Source organism: Micropterus dolomieu, linkage group LG15, assembly GCF_021292245.1.
Source record: "Micropterus dolomieu isolate WLL.071019.BEF.003 ecotype Adirondacks linkage group LG15, ASM2129224v1, whole genome shotgun sequence".
Lineage (NCBI taxonomy): Eukaryota > Metazoa > Chordata > Actinopteri > Centrarchiformes > Centrarchidae > Micropterus > Micropterus dolomieu.
The window spans coordinates 19,885,469-19,901,319 of record NC_060164.1 but is presented as its reverse complement, the minus strand read 5'-3'; the positions used below and the strand labels follow the sequence as shown (position 1 = coordinate 19,901,319).

Here is a 15,851-nt window from a genome sequence, read left to right as displayed (position 1 = left end):
AAAGGTATGCAGTGCAACTTTAATAAGGTATCATCTTTTGACTTATTCAGTCACCCTCTCCTCAGCGGTATTTAAAATTTCAAGTTTGATAGCACATAAAGTATCTTGTCATTAATAATTACAAAGGGCCGCCTGCTGATAGTCACTCCAGATGTGTTCAGCAGCTATAACACACAGTCATATACAAGTGCACACTTATTTGTCTTTTGCTTTCCTTGTGTTGCTTTTGTCTGATGCTCCTCCTTCACACCCCTCTCCTCTCAGAGTATTATGTACTACCTGGTCCACTCTCCAAAACTGTCCACCTGGCTAAAGGATGCTACCATCCAGGAGGCGCTGCAGTCCTACACCAAGTGGCACCACATTGAGCGCGACCCTCAGGTCTTTAGTGTGAAGATCGATGAAGACTACGTACACTGCCTGCAGGGGGTGACGCGTGCCAGCTTCTGCAACGTCTACCTAGAGTGGGTCCAGTACTGTGCTGGGAAGATGGAGACGGTACGTCACTTAAAGATTATTCTATCAAACTTTATTATGGGTTAGAGAGGAGCTGAGGGATTTTCTACACCAGTTTATCGTAGCTGCAACTAAGAATTATTTTCATTATTGATTCATCTTTTTATTTTTCTCACTTAACCAACTCATTACTTAGCCTTTAAAATGTTGAAAATAGTACATCATCAAAATTGGCCATCAAAATTTCAAAGTTGACACATTCATATATCTTGTTTTGTCATAACAACGGGTGTAAAGCCTATAATACTCTGTCATAAAAGGGTACTAAAACCAGGAAATATTCACATCTGAGAAGCTGGAACCAATTCATCTGTGACATTGTTTTGTACAAAATGACTTATATGATTAATCAATCACAAAAGTGTGGTCACTCATTTTCTATAAATTGATTTATTGATCATAGCCCTACTATTTTCATTTATTCAAACATGTCAAATGAGTAAAAGAAAAACAAAGTTGCATTTCACTGAAAATTAACCTCCAATTACAGTCGCAAATTGTCACACAATTCTTTTAATGCTTTTTATTTTCATCTTTGGCCCATACGCCAGCCTCTTCATGTTTGCCCTGTCTTTGTGTTTGTCTTTGTGTCCAGCCTGTGGACAGTGATGAAGACTCTTCTTTGGTGACCCTGTGTTACGCTCTCTCCGTCCTGGGGAGGAGATCCCTCGGCACGGCATCACACAACATGTCCAACAGGTAAACCTTATTAAAGCCAAAGAGCAACACGAAGAGATTCATGAATTTCATTTAATCACTTTCTGAATTGAGTTGTGTGGGAAGATCATGGGGACGCTTACACCCCCACTTGACATTTGGATTTAGGATTTTATCTGATGCATGTGTTAAACTCTCACTATGGACTAATGAATTGTAGTAAGCGATCGTTACAAATATTCAAGGGTGTATATATAAAAGGGTAGGGGGACAGTGACACGTGGTTCTTATTACTGTGTGTTTGCACGATCATAATTTATTAAAGTGACTCTATGTTACTTTTGCTGAACAGGGAGCACTGTGGCCACAAGGAACAGTTACAGGTGAATGGTAAATGTTAAGCCTAGTGTAACACTAGCATAAGTTTAGAGCAATGTCCGTTACAAAGTGATATCTAGCTGACGTTAGCTTAGATAAATCACTGTAAGTAAGGCAGTTGTAGCAAAACTTCTGAGTGTACTGAATTGAGCCAGAGTGTTTTATTGCTTTTGATTTCAACCTTTGTGGTTTTTATTGTGTTATTATTTATTTATTAAGTTCCTGTTGTGACATGGATGTTTTTATGCAGCAATTCATAAATCAAAAATCAACCTTGATCTTGTTCAAATGGTAAAGCCTTCTGAGGCACATTTTGTGATTTGGGGATTCAACCTGACTTGGACCTATCGAGTAACTGATTAATGAAATCAAAATGTAATACAAGTTAATGAAATCAAAATGTAATACAAGTTAATTTATCTAAAATACAGTAAAACGTAATCTAGCATAAAGGATTAAGATCATTATCAGTAGCAGAATTCGTTTACTTGCAGTTTCACAGATACACCAGAAGAGGGCATTAACAGCTAAATCTTTAACCATATATTGATTTCTGTGACTTTTTGTCTATGTGTTTAAATCCTAAAAATACTTATTAATTTTAAAAGTTCTGCACCCTCTTTATCTCTCTCTCTCCATCTTTTTATCTCTCTTTTCCCCCCACATACCCCTACCCTCCACCACAAAGTCTGGAATCATTTCTGTACGGTTTCAACACCCTGTTTAAAGGCGACTTCCGCATCGCCACCAAAGACGAGTGGGTTTTTGCTGATCTGGACCTCCTGCAGAAGGTGGTGGCTCCTGCAGTCAGAATGAGCCTCAAATTGCATCAGGTAAAGCGAACTGTTTTTAAATGGCTGTTGTGCCCCCATGTCTTTGCTTTAATTTTTACTCTTGCTCAGAGGCATCGTTTTGTCTCTGTAAAGGTTTGTTTTATGTACAGTTTAAGGAAAGAAACTATGTAAGGTAAAACATGTTATAGATATCACCATGAAACTTCCCCAGTTGATTACTAAGATTAAGACAATTCTTTTCTGAAATGTTATGTTTAAAAATGCAATAGAGGCATTTTCTAATTACAAATGTGCATACCTTTCCAGAACAGAAATCTGTACATCGGATAAAGCCAGTTTCCTTTTGGTGACATATTAGTCTGAGGTTCTTACGTAGGGAATTAAGAATATCTAATTTTATCCATAAATAAGAAAATACTGTCATGACAGCCATAAAAGAAATCAATTTTCAACATGTTTTTAGGAATAAAATGTGATAAATCAGGCTAAAAGTGATGTATGAACAAACACCTCTGTAAAAACCTTCAGAATATACATAGGAATAAAACTGGACAGTTTGGTGTATGTAAATGCTACTGAAGTGGAGATTTCTCGAGGATGAGAAAAACTAATTTTGAGAAAATGGCTTTTAAAGATGTGTATTATTAAGTTTCATACATTATGCAACATACATGTGAATAGGGGAAAAATTTTAACTAGTAGATATCACCATGAAACTTCTTCAGCTGATTACTTACATTAAGAAAATTAGTTTTTGTACTTTTATAGAAATTTCATGTTTAAATATGCAAATGATGCACTATCTACCTTTTGTAAGTGTAGTAAAAAATACACCTAATTGTGTATTTTGGGTGTTTTTCTTTCCAAGAAAGAAGTCGATGTCTTCCCAAAACTTACAAATTGACTAGAGCATGAAAAAACAATAGACATTTGTGCATCATTGAAAGTGTAATATAATATGTTAATGATAGCCATTTTTCATCCCTGGACACTCCTAAAAATCTGATCAAATTCTATAGTGCTCCATCATGCCTTTTCCTGCCCTTTCAGGATCACTTCACCTGTCTGGAGGAGACCGAGGAGGCATCTATCTTGTATGAAGCTATCACAAACTATCGCAGCAGCCTGGTCATCTGCCACGAGAGTGACCCCGCTTGGCGTAAGGCGGTGCTATCCAGCCGCGACACGCTGCTCACGCTGAGACACATGATCGATGACGGCACTGACGAGTATAAGATCATCATGCTGTACAAACGTCACCTCAGCTTCAAAGTCATCAAGGTAAGGCTGAGGGTGTCGGCGGAAATCAGGGGTTGGTATGTGTGTGATTTCAATGTCCAGGTTGCAGGAATTTGAAAGTTAGTTAGTTAGTTTGAATGTGCCTGCAAGGTCTGTCTAGTCAGCTTTATAATGTGCATGCAGTGTGACAAACCTCCTGCCTATACCAGCTTGGACAAGGTTTCAAAACTCATCTTAGAGTTGTGCTACCAACTACCAACAATCACTTGTCTATCTGTATGGCTGAGCACACGTGTATTTGTATTGTTCAGAAGTTAGCAGTTCCTTATTACTAAATCAAATCTGAACAGTCAAATAAAATATGCTAAGTTGTCACCTATTCAGATGCTTTCTGATGTGAACTGCAGCCCATCTCAACTGAACATACTGTATCTGGATACAAGATAGTAGGTCTTAGCTGTGCCTGAGTTGGAGCACAGAAAGTGAATGAATGTGAAGCAGGGTGTCTCCTGAAAAGTGCATGCTTGCAAATTAGATTTTTTTATCACCACATTGCACAAAATGACCACAAAAAGGTTGTTGATATAACATATACAATATATTTGACTTCGTAGTTATTGCAGTGCTTGAATCTCGTCAGCTCTCTTAAAATTGAAACTGTTGTAGAGGTTGATGTTAAAGGAATAGTTCAACACACTTATTTACTGTCTTGCCAACAGTTAGATCGGAAAATCGATACCACTCTTATGTCTCTCACTAAATATAAAGCTATAGGCCTACTGCCAGCTAACTTAGGTTAGCACAAAGATTGGAAACAGATAGCCTGGCTCTGTACAAAGGTAACAAAATCCACCTACATGCACACCTCTAAAACTCACTAATAATCACATCACACTGCAACGTGTCATATTTACTAGCTTTTGGTAAAGATTAAACCATCAATATGTGACATGTTAATGCACTTTAGAGGTGGGGAGGGGGGAGGGGGGTATTTCTACCTTTGGACAGAGCCAGAATAGCAGTTTCCCACTCTTGGCATTCTTTACGCTAACCTAAGCTAACCACCTGCTCACTGTAGCCTCATATTTATCCCACAGGCACGAGAGTGGTATCCATCTTCTTATCTAAGGCCCCATCCACACTACTGCGTTCTCATTTTAAAATGGAGACCTTTTGGTACATTTGCACCTCCCGTCCAGACTAAAATGGCAAAAAAACAAAGGCGGAGAAGAAAATGCTGCCGACTCCGTCAGTGAGGCTAACAGAAGGCAGTCACTTGGCTAGGAGTGACAGCGGCCACAGACACCTGTCAATCAAAGTGATCACGACCCTAATGATACAGAACTTTAAGGCTTAATATCATTTAAACAGATGAGTTATAAAAAAATTCACCCCCCTCACAGTTGTCACGAAGGGAAAAATAAGCTATATGCACTAAAACCATTTTTTGAACCAGGCTGTAAACATGTTTTATTCTGCTGTAAAGTTGGGCATTTTAACGGGGGTCAATGGATATTGACTCCCTTCTGCAGCCAGCCTCAAGTGGCCACTCGATGAATTGCAGATTAAGCTACTTCCGTATTAGCGTCAGCGTCCCGGAGACCTGGAGTTTGCCGCTTGGCCTACACTTGTGCTGTGCATGTCGCCGTTTACTTTGCGACGACTCCCAGTCTGTTTTTCACCGCCACACTCCCGTGTTGCATTCAGTAACAGTCCACGCTCGTTAATGGTCCATGCAAAAAAATCTGGTCTGATTCTTCGTCTGCATTACTTTATTCTTTCGCCAAATCTTCTGTAACTACGGAATAGACCATCTGCTTCATATTTGGCATGTGCAGGCCCAGTGTACGTGAACGGCAGTCCTTTTAATGTAGACGGAGATCAACTCTAAAACGCTGGTGTGGACGGAGATCATATTCGTTTTAATTCTCCGTTTATAAACTAAAACGGTGTAGTGTGGATGGGGCCTAACTCTCAGCATGAGAGCCAATAAGTGTATTTTACAAAATGTCAAATTGTTCCTCTAAGTAAGGTTTTAATCAGCCCATTGCACAAAGTGAGTTACAAATTATATAAAATGTGTGGGTTTTAATAGGGTTGTTGATCGATCTTTGTGACTCTGCAATTAGTTTGTTAAGTGCTCTCATTTCCTGCTAATCCTCTGCCACATAAAGTTTCAGTTGTTCAGGATGATGTTAAAACTTAAACATCCGGTCTTCTGGATGAAGCCAAATAAGCATGACAGTATGTTTCTGTTTGGTTTCAGGATATATATTACTATATATCTTATATATAAACTTCATCTTTAATTTAATTTTGGTCTATTTAGGTTATTTAGAGTTGGACTTTCTGTACATGCTACCATATCATATAATTTTTTGACTATGATCAACCAGAAATTACTTCCTTTAGAAAGTAATTTCTCAGAAATTACTTCCTTTAGAAAGTAATTACTTCCTTTAGAAAGTAATTACTTCCTTTAGAAAGTAATTACTTCCTTTAGAAAGTAATTTCTCCATGTTTTCTGGATCTTTCCTCTTCCCTCTTGTTTAACTGTGAACTCCTGTGTAATGTGGTCTTCCGCATCTCTCTGCAGATCAATAAGGAGTGTGTGCGAGGTCTGTGGGCGGGCCAGCAGCAAGAGTTGGTGTTTTTACGGAACCGAAACCCGGAACGTGGCAGCATCCAGAACTCAAAGCAAGCACTGAGGAACATGGTCAACTCATCCTGCGACCAGCCGCTGGGCTACCCCATGTATGTGTCTTTCACAGCTATGCTGCCACATTGTCAAGGCCAGATGAGTAGAGCGTGTCATCACAAGGTTTAAGGATAGAATTTGATAGATGTTGAAAAATCTTTAAGATAATCAAGCATAGCGTTAGTTCAGGCAGGCAACAAAATGAAGCGCCGCTCATTACAGCATATCAGCGATTGTAGCCATCTTCAGCAGCACATCAGCTGACAGCTCAGCTGATTCCCCTCTTAGCATTCATTGGCAAATTCCAGACAAGGTGCCTATTTAAGCTGATGTAGCCTACCCGCCTGTCCTCGCTGCTTCCTATGCAAAGCTCAAAACCCAACGCCACCCCAGCGCCACCCCAGCTCCACCTTTCAGGCTGTATCTGATAGGGATGCACAATAAATATCGATAAGTATCGGGCATATGTCATTATCGGAGTTAATTTGGCCAAATAGAATCAAACATGCGCTGCCGCACTGTCGCGCTCTGGCCGTCATGTCGCTGTGCACAGATAGATGCAGTTCAGGTGATTCAGTGCAGGTAACAATGTGCAGATAGAAGCTACGTGGCAATCGAAGCTAACAGTTATACTACAGACAGCTTTCATTTAGCTCGTTGTACATCTAGCTTTGCCAAGTTAGCGTTGGCCCAGTGTGCTTTTAATAACATAGACGATGAGAGACATGGTCAGAGCAGATCAATTAACCCCGTCTACATATTATGCTCATTAATGGAGGATGGAAAAGTTGTCTTTTACTCTTGAGGTTTTGTTGCACATACTACAGTGGCTTGGAGTTACCTTCACTTCAGCGTGCCCACGACCTATGGCTGCGCTTACCACTGTTCGTGTGTGTGAGCCCGCATGTGTGTGTTAGTGTGTGGGAGGCGACACATAGAAGCAGAGGCTGCATCCTGATAATAAACAGTATGGTCTTCAGCCCCAGGCCCGTTTAACACCATGCTTCCACGCCCATCTAGTATCTGATTAAACATGTAAATTGCATGCCTGCTCTATTCTGTACGGGGTTCTTTACTGCGGCTCTCTGCCTCAGGCTTTCCATGTATGCACATGGATGGGCAGTGAGGTGCTCTCCCTACCTTATGGCTTTTCCACATAGGCATGTAGAAGGTCAGGGAGATCCCAGGACAGAGCCATACAGCCAAATATAAATCCGCAATATCAGTCTTTGATAAAAAATTGTCCTGATTGAACTTTAGTTAATTGATGGATTTAACTTCCTTATCTTCCCAGTTTTGTCTAACTGCAGGAGTCTCTTTTTGCTGACATTTATTCTATGTTGTTTTTTTTTAGGTATGTGTCACCACTGACAACATCATATGCAGGAACACACCGGACGCTCCGCAGCATTGGAGGAGGGGCTTTAAGCCTGGACGCCATTCGTTCCTGGCTCTGCTCTAAATGGTTACGGTCAGTTTACAATAAATACACACCACATATTCTAAACATACATTACGTCCTAAATCAAGAGTGCCATTTTTTCCTCTTTGCCACCTCTGGCTCAAACTCTCCCTGTGACTGTGCTCTTCAATTAACACTCTTCACATGCTAAAGATGGAGGGGGAAAAAGACTCCCTAATCATATTTTATTTAGTTCAGTCTGGTGGGTGAAAAGGTGATGCTGTAGCTGAAAGGTCATGAGTTCAGTTCCTGGAACAACCATCAGTCTCTCTGTGGCCTTGAATAAGTCACTCTGGATAAGAGGCTTAGTTTAATATAGTTGGCTTTATTTAGAGCGCACACTTATAGTAAAAACTTCCTACAATCATCTAGCCTAAGAGGCCATATGTTCTCAGTTTTATCTAAGGGTTATTGCTCAGAATTTTCTTTGTGTTGAATAGCTACGGTGTATTGGAGTAGATATCCTTTTGAGAGACAATTGAAATTCTCTTTAGTTGCTAAATAACTATTGCAAACAGTCCTTCACAGTAGGTTGTATTAGGTTGATTAGCTGCAGCATTTTCCAGCACACAATGCAACATACAGTATGTCAATCATCACATCCGCAGTGGTTTATTTAACCAGTAAAACAATGCTACATATGTTTTTTGAGCTGTTAAAAGAGGGCCCAGAGTCTCCAGGACCCCAAAGACAACATAAGGGTTAAGATGATGTGCAAGAGGCAAAAAGTTGTGATGGCACATGTCTGTGAAGATTCTCAGTCATCCAGGTCATAGTTATCCAAAGAAGGTTAAAATCAAGGGCAACTGGACTTGGTTGAATATACTAGAAGACATTTTGTCCCTCATCCAAAGGCCTTCTTCAGTTCTGACTGACTGGTAGGGAAACTAAGCTATTTAATCTCAGTGGGGTCGTTTGCCAGGACCAGGAGGCTGGTTCATTAGTGTTCCTGGCTGTTGTAACGACAGTCGTTACAGTCGTTAGGACTACCTGTGGCCAAGACTGAACGACCATCGTTGGCATCTTCACCTGAGGCCAATAGGCCAAAGTTTGTTGAGTTTCCTGGGAGTCATGAAAGGACTGCATTGTAAGTGGGGGATAAGTGGTGGCGTAGACCCCCTCCTCTATTCAGCGACGGCTTCTCAACCCTGGTGTAGATGGCTCCCTTGACACCTCTTTCAAACCATCCATCTTCTCTGTCTAAAATGTGCACCTGGTGGTCCTCAAACGAGTGTCCTCTGTCCTTCAGATGTAAGTAGACTGCAGAGTCTTGACCTGAGGAGTTGGCCCTTCTGTGTTGAGCCATGCATTTGTGTAGTGGTTGTTTAGTCTCCCCAATATACAGGTCTGTGCATTCCTCACTGCATTGGACCGCATACACTAGATTGCTTTTCTTGTGTTTGGGTGTGCGGTCTTTGGGGTGTACCAGCATCTGTCTTAGCATGTTCTTGGGTTTAAAAACACAGGGATGTTGTGTGGCACATGAGATCGTAAAATAATGGTCACTTATTCAGCAGGGGGTATTCGGCGTAAATCACTCTAGATGAGCGCAAACCACAGTGTAATGCTCCGGCTGCCTGCTGAGTGAGTGCCTCTCTGTGGATTTACAGATATTGACTTGGTGGAAGTCAGTGCTGGGGAGAGACTTCCCCCTGCCAACTTAATCTAGTATTAAATACATATACCGGTAGTGCACAGAGAGAGAGAGAGAGACGAATTGCAGAGCGGGAGCGTTCCCTCTCTTCATCTGCCTCTCCCTCTATCCTCTTGTTTTCTTTCTTTTTACACATTACCTTTCGCATAACTTATCGTATAGGCTCTGCATTAACCTCTGCAGGTCAGCTAATGGGATGTGTGTGTGTGAATGTGTACGTGTTTCTAAGCGTCTTAAGGAGCTGAGTTTTCCTTTCAGATTAGATTAATTGTTAATCCAGTTTCATCGGAGTTAAAGGTGTTGTCTTCATTTCACTAAGTAGCCAAGGGGCCAAGGAGATTGGCCGTGCCTTGTCAGCCAGAACACATTAAACTAATTTAAGAGGAAGACTGCAGTAGTGGGTGTCACATATGCTAGCACAGTTATGTAACATCTCTCTCTCGGAGTGTAAGTTTATGTGTGTGTGCTTAACCAGCTGGAATAGTCAAGGCTTGCTAAATTTTTGATGGTCCTTTGCCACTTTGTGTCCCCTGCACTGATGCGGACATGAATAAATAAATCAGTGCTGTGTGTGTATTTGTGTGTTCTGCAGGGTGCGTAAGGACAACCTGACCAGCTGTAACAGTGGTGTGAACATGGAGGATGTGGACTGCGGTGCTGGTGGTTCATCCTCACTGAGCCACAACCGCCCATCCTCCGTCACATCCAACAGCCTGAGCCTCTACCAGCACAGAGCCAGGACGACGCACAGCCACAGACACCACAGCGCAGGTACACGCCAATACACACACACACACACAATTCAGATACATGTATATAAGCTGGGATGTAATAGTTTTGGGTGTTTTTATTAATTTTTTAATAGTTCTCTATTTTTATTTACCTTTTGAAAGTAGAAATGACGCATTCTTCCTTTTACAAATGAAAATTTGAATTTGTTAGCAATAAAAAACTGAGCCTTGCTCACTTCAGTACCCTCAGGGGTTTTGCTGCTACAGCTTTACTTGGCCAGTAGCTTTTGGTTGCTAATGTTAGCAACCTTTAGATAGAGCTGTTTAACTGACTGATTACTGAGTCTGTGTACTGACTTTATGACACTTCTCTACTTGTGCTACTGTTCAGCAAAAGTTACATAGGCACACTCTGAGTTTTGAGTAATCATCGTTTTATTTCACTTTTACATTAAATCAAATGTGTGTATGCATGTGTGTTTGTGGATATGTATTTATGTGGGTAAGATTTGGACCTTGAGTCTGTAATAAAGTTTTTGATTGATTGATTAATAAGTCAGGTGATGGTCTGTATTTTCTTATTGTCAACATGAAAAAGCCATGAAAAGATGAAAAACTACAAAATTATATATTTGTGACGTTTTTAAAGATCTGTGTCTTTAGTTGGAACGAATGGCCTTTAGGCCACAGACAAGGTAGACCTTGCAAAGTATTGAAAGATGGACTAACTATCTGATTTCATGTCATTTTATTTAAAAAGTACATTATTCATCAGCCTCAATACAATAACTATATATTATTTACACATGTGATCTGTTTGGTTGTAGAAAATCAAAAAACATTATTTTCAGTTAATTTTATGTGGTAGAAAGCAGGGTTTTTATATTAGAAGTATTAGAAGTTTGTATTTCTGTGTGTTTCTGCAGCCAGGAGAGAGTACCGCAGTCGGTCAGTGCAGCCTCAGAGTCAGCGCCCCCCCGTCAGCAGCCAGTCAGGGCCCATCCTGGACTCGGGCTCCACCCACGGGCTTGTCCAGCGTCTGTCCAACAGTCAACTGTCCTTTAATACATCCATAGCCTCTATATTCTCCCAGGTATACACACACACACATAATATTAAGCAGCCTACCTTGCTCAGTTGTACCTGCTCTAGTGTGCTTTTACCAAGAGAATAAAGCAATAAAAGGATCTTTCTCTCTCCTCAGGTCCCTCGTCTCTCAGGAGCAGGGGGGATCAGCTCGCAGCTCCAGGCAGCGCAGCATCAGCAGCGCTCCAGCCAGGTAGGAGTGTTTTACAATTATATACAGTACATACACACATTCAGTTGAAGGTAGCCAAATCTGTGCTCAGAATAACTATAAACAGACTGCCTCTCTGAGACATGTAGTGGCTACATTTTTAAACAACTTTATTACAAATTGTGTCATGTTTAGTTGTAAAACCCCAGAGTTAAACTGCATTTTGATGGGCAGATGAAGAAGTGAGTTGTTATTGCCATTTTATAGTTTTAATTTTTCTCATTATCATAAAAATTCTAAGCATGTGATTATAGTGTATTATTGAATACAAGTTTCTCTGATAATTGTTTAATATACTATATGCATTTTTTTCCTTTGTGGTGCCTTTGCACAGGTCTCCTCGTCTTCGTCCACTCTCAGCCTGCTGTTTGGGAAGCGTAGTTTCTCCAGTGGCCTGGTTATCTCTGGGCTGTCCGCCGCTGAAGGTGGCAACACCACTGATACACAGTCCTCGTCCAGCGTCAACATCGCCATGGGGCCCTCACACAGGTCCAGCAGCAGGGCCACACAGGTAGGGAACAAATCAACAGGTAGACATGCAAAGTCCCTGCCTCTTTATACACAGAAAGGCTGAAGGCTGCACCCTCCCCATACAGAAATAAACAAAGATCATTGCTCTAATGTGCCTCTTCTATGTCTGTTCCTTTGCCTTCTCTCTCTTCCTCTCTTTCTCAGTGGACATCAGAGCCATATGAGAGTATAGACGCGACCTCTTCCAACGCTGCCATCACGGTGAAAGACGGTGGACAGTCAGGTGACCGAGGCTGCAGCCAGGGACTAGACAATACCCAGGAGGACACAGCATCTGCCTCAACAGCTCCGGAAGCGACGGATCAAAAGACTGTCTGAGAGAGACACACAGAGAGAACGAACACGTACACACACACACACACATATATATGAGAGTGCCCATACACAAGCCCATATACAGAGAGGACTGTATGAAAAGTTACACATATACACACACATGCAGAGGATTGTAATGAGAGAGCACCCATGCACACCAACCTGCCTCCTCTCCTGTCCTCAGCATGTGGTCTCACCCTGTTGTCTGAATGTAAACAAGTCTGAAAACATGATCTTGGATCCGGGTGATGAAATAAAGACATTTTTAAATGATGCTGCCTCTTTCTACCTCTCATTATGTCACCTATGGTTAAGAGGTTTTGTTTAAGCGTGTGCGTGTGTGTTGTGATGGGACGTTCATTCTTAATGTCAGGATGATGCCTTATTGTTACTTTGATTTCTGGACAATTTAGGATTCCTCAAGGCACCATAGAAGAAGATTTGCTTTGCCAAACATCCCCATTTCTATGTTTGAACAATTCACTTTAAATCATGCTGTGTCATTTCAGTCCCTCCAGTGCAGTTTCTGGCAATGTCCTACAATGAAAGCTGTTCCTGATCCATTTGTGTTTGAGGCCAGCATGGATCCTTGAGACCTTTTGGCCTCCAGTTAGCATTCTGAGCTCTGTCTATGATGTTTAGTAGGTGTATTGTACATCTTACTTTAACATGTTATTAGCACTAATATTAAAGTACAGTTGAAGATGATGAAAATGTCTTTATGTTTTTAAATGTCTTTGGCTAGTATTTGGATCACCAAAGTCATTAGGATTAATCCTCTGGGGAACATGAATGTCAGTGCAAAATTAACCAGCAATCCACACAATGGCTGCTGAAACATTTCCTTCCCTGCTAGGTTTTTATAGGGTAAAACTATTTATGGGCAATAAAAGTGCTGAGTAAACCTTTATATTTGTAGAGTTGCAAGTGTTTTATGGGGGAAAATTAAATCAAAAAAATGCACCATTACACTGTTAACTAAAATTGCATACAGAATCTGTATCTGCTGGTTATCTCACACCTCCAGTCAAAGAAAGACACAGTCACATTTGGCAAAAATCTATTAAGTATTTATTGTAAGTTGTTACATGTAGATTTCTTTCTCTAGCAGCACTATTTAAATTACAGATAATCAAGGGCAGTTACCATAGTTTGAAGTTTTCTCTTAATGCAAGATGTCACCGTGAAAACAAAGACAGAGACAAAGACTGAACCGTAGATCAGAATGTACCACAATTGAACACGATGGTAACTAGTGAAAAACAATTTGTGTCTTTTGAGATAAAAAGAAAAAAGACTAAAATAAACCTCCTGTTAAAATAAATTAAATCAGTACAAAACAAATAAAAAATAGTGAACAGCTTTTTTTTGTGACAGTTACAATTTCCACTGGATCTGATATGGTTGCTTGTAAGTGTTCAGTGCCTGTTTACAAAGTCTTCAGGTCTGTTGATTAAGTAATGGATGATCCAGAGAGATACACAAACCCAACGACAGCAACATGAAAATGTATTTTTGTAAGGAACATTTTGAGTCCAACAGACCATGTGATTTTCCAACAATTCCTTTGACCCCTTCACATTTAAACAAAGGGTAGATTATAATTTTGGCACATACAATCCACCAGACGCACTGTTGTACTTACTGGGACAGTTTTATTGAAAACCTTGTCAGGCAAATTTAACCTTGCTGTTCCTTCTATTTTAAAACTTCTACATAGCTCCACTATTGTTGTCTTTTTCTTTCTTTTTTTTTTTAAAGGAACAGTTTGACATTTGGGAAATTAGCTTATTTGCTGGCCAAGAGTAAGATGAGAAGCTTGATACCACTCTCATGTTTGTATCCAGCAGCCAGGTAGCTTAGCTTAGCAGAAGTATTTATTGAGCTGTCGTGAAACAGACTGACACATTACCAGGGTGCGATTTGTGTAAAACCCCCTCCCACCGCCCCGAACTGCTCCCCCTGTTTATTATTCAAGTAATACGGAGCGTCACGTCGCCATGAAGAGCTGCAGGGAAAACGCAGAAAAAACAGATGCATGCTACCTCTCAGGTGAAGTGAGTGGGTAAGGAGAGAGAGACTGATTTAAAAGCCGTCACTTTCATTAACTGAAACCCCTTAGCTGTGTTTTCGGGCATGCTCAAAGGTGTAACATTGACACTGGGCTTCTAGTCATCGTAGAAACGGATCGTCAGATTGTGAATTTATTGCAGCTTCACTAATATCGGCTGTCTTCCCTTCGGCTATTGATAGGCTATTATTCGCGACTTGTAACCAATCACACACTGCCGTGGGCGGGACATTAAGCAAGTCTCCAGCCTGGTGATGACTCATAGACAGAGAGAGGCAGCTGGATCAGAGCCAAAGTAGCGCATTTTCTAATTAATTTAACCCTAACAAAACTACGGATCGATCCGAGCTGTGCGTTTTGTGACAAGTTGCATCACTTTTGAAGCAGATCACTCAGATGGGGGGATATACAAACCATAAGGGGGGAAATACCCCCCGCAAATCGCACCCTGCACATTATGTTACCACCCATAAAACAATACTGGTGTTTTTGTACGCATTAAACATACGAGGTAAAATATGTGAGTTTTAGAAGTGGACAGAGTCAGGCTAGCAGTTTCATCTCATTAGTCTTAGCTAGTTAGTCCTAGTTGAGCTAAGCTAACCAGCTGATGCCTGTATCTTCCTGGTTAGGCACAGGTTGGAGGTGTCAGTCTCCTCACTTTACACTCAGCAAGAGAGTGAATAAGTGTATTTCCCAAAAATGATGAATTGTTTCTTTAACAACTCTCCTCCCCAATCACATTTTAACTAGTTTTACCCAATTACTTACAGTTTTACCCAAGTTGAGAATCCACATTGTCTAAACTAGACTTGGGTGTAAATATTTCTTTCTCCTTGATTCTACTGTTCATGGTGAATCTGTATTTTACTATCATGCAGAGAACTGCCATTACCAACATAATTAAACATTTCTCACAATGTACAAATGCCCTAATAATCGGTGCTGTTGAACTTGTGACAGCTCTGTCTTGAAGTACAGATTTACATCCCTGTAAGACAAGGCTAGATGAGACTAGTCCCTCCTTTGCTTTTCTATAACAGAGGATGGCGTTTTGTCAAGGTTGGACTAATAAGTCTAGAAAAGTCTTGCAGTGCTACAGTGGAGAGAGTCCTGCATCTCAGGGACAGCGATCAAGGATTGATGATCAGTTTCCTTTGATAAAATTCAAAGTCATGATTAAAAGCAATCAGATCCTTGGGCAGCAAGACCCTGAAGGTTAGGGACACAGCACTCTGAGATGTTTGAGAAAGTTGCACAATCTATTGAGCTCATGAGCTCACTCTCACTGGCAGTTTAAAGCTCAACTGTCATCTTCTCATCTCTGCATTATAAATATGAAAACTAGAGGTCACATTTGCTTTGTGTGGCATGATAAGGCTCTGCAAGAGAAATACATTTCACTCCTCACTGCATTAGTGACTACATGGATCACCTGCCTTGATGTAAATAAAATAGTCAGGATCTCAGTCATCATCAGAAGTTGTCAAGCAACCAGTGAAAAATTG

General features: G+C 40.8%; 1 protein-coding gene across 1 annotated transcript in view; it reads left to right on the top strand.

Annotated features, from left to right (window-relative positions):
• The window catches only part of pcnx2 (pecanex 2), a 38,066-nt gene extending 25,521 nt beyond the window's left edge, over positions 1-12,545 (top strand). Inside the window, exons 32-40 of the mRNA XM_046070047.1 lie at positions 2,240-2,384; positions 3,396-3,626; positions 6,181-6,338; positions 7,637-7,753; positions 9,991-10,169; positions 11,056-11,222; positions 11,334-11,408; positions 11,761-11,937; positions 12,102-12,545. Coding sequence (XP_045926003.1) covers positions 2,240-2,384; positions 3,396-3,626; positions 6,181-6,338; positions 7,637-7,753; positions 9,991-10,169; positions 11,056-11,222; positions 11,334-11,408; positions 11,761-11,937; positions 12,102-12,275 — 1,423 coding nt within the window. The 3' untranslated portion in view covers positions 12,276-12,545. The remainder of the gene's footprint in view (positions 1-2,239; positions 2,385-3,395; positions 3,627-6,180; positions 6,339-7,636; positions 7,754-9,990; positions 10,170-11,055; positions 11,223-11,333; positions 11,409-11,760; positions 11,938-12,101) is intronic.
• Positions 12,546-15,851: the final 3,306 nt, after the last annotated feature.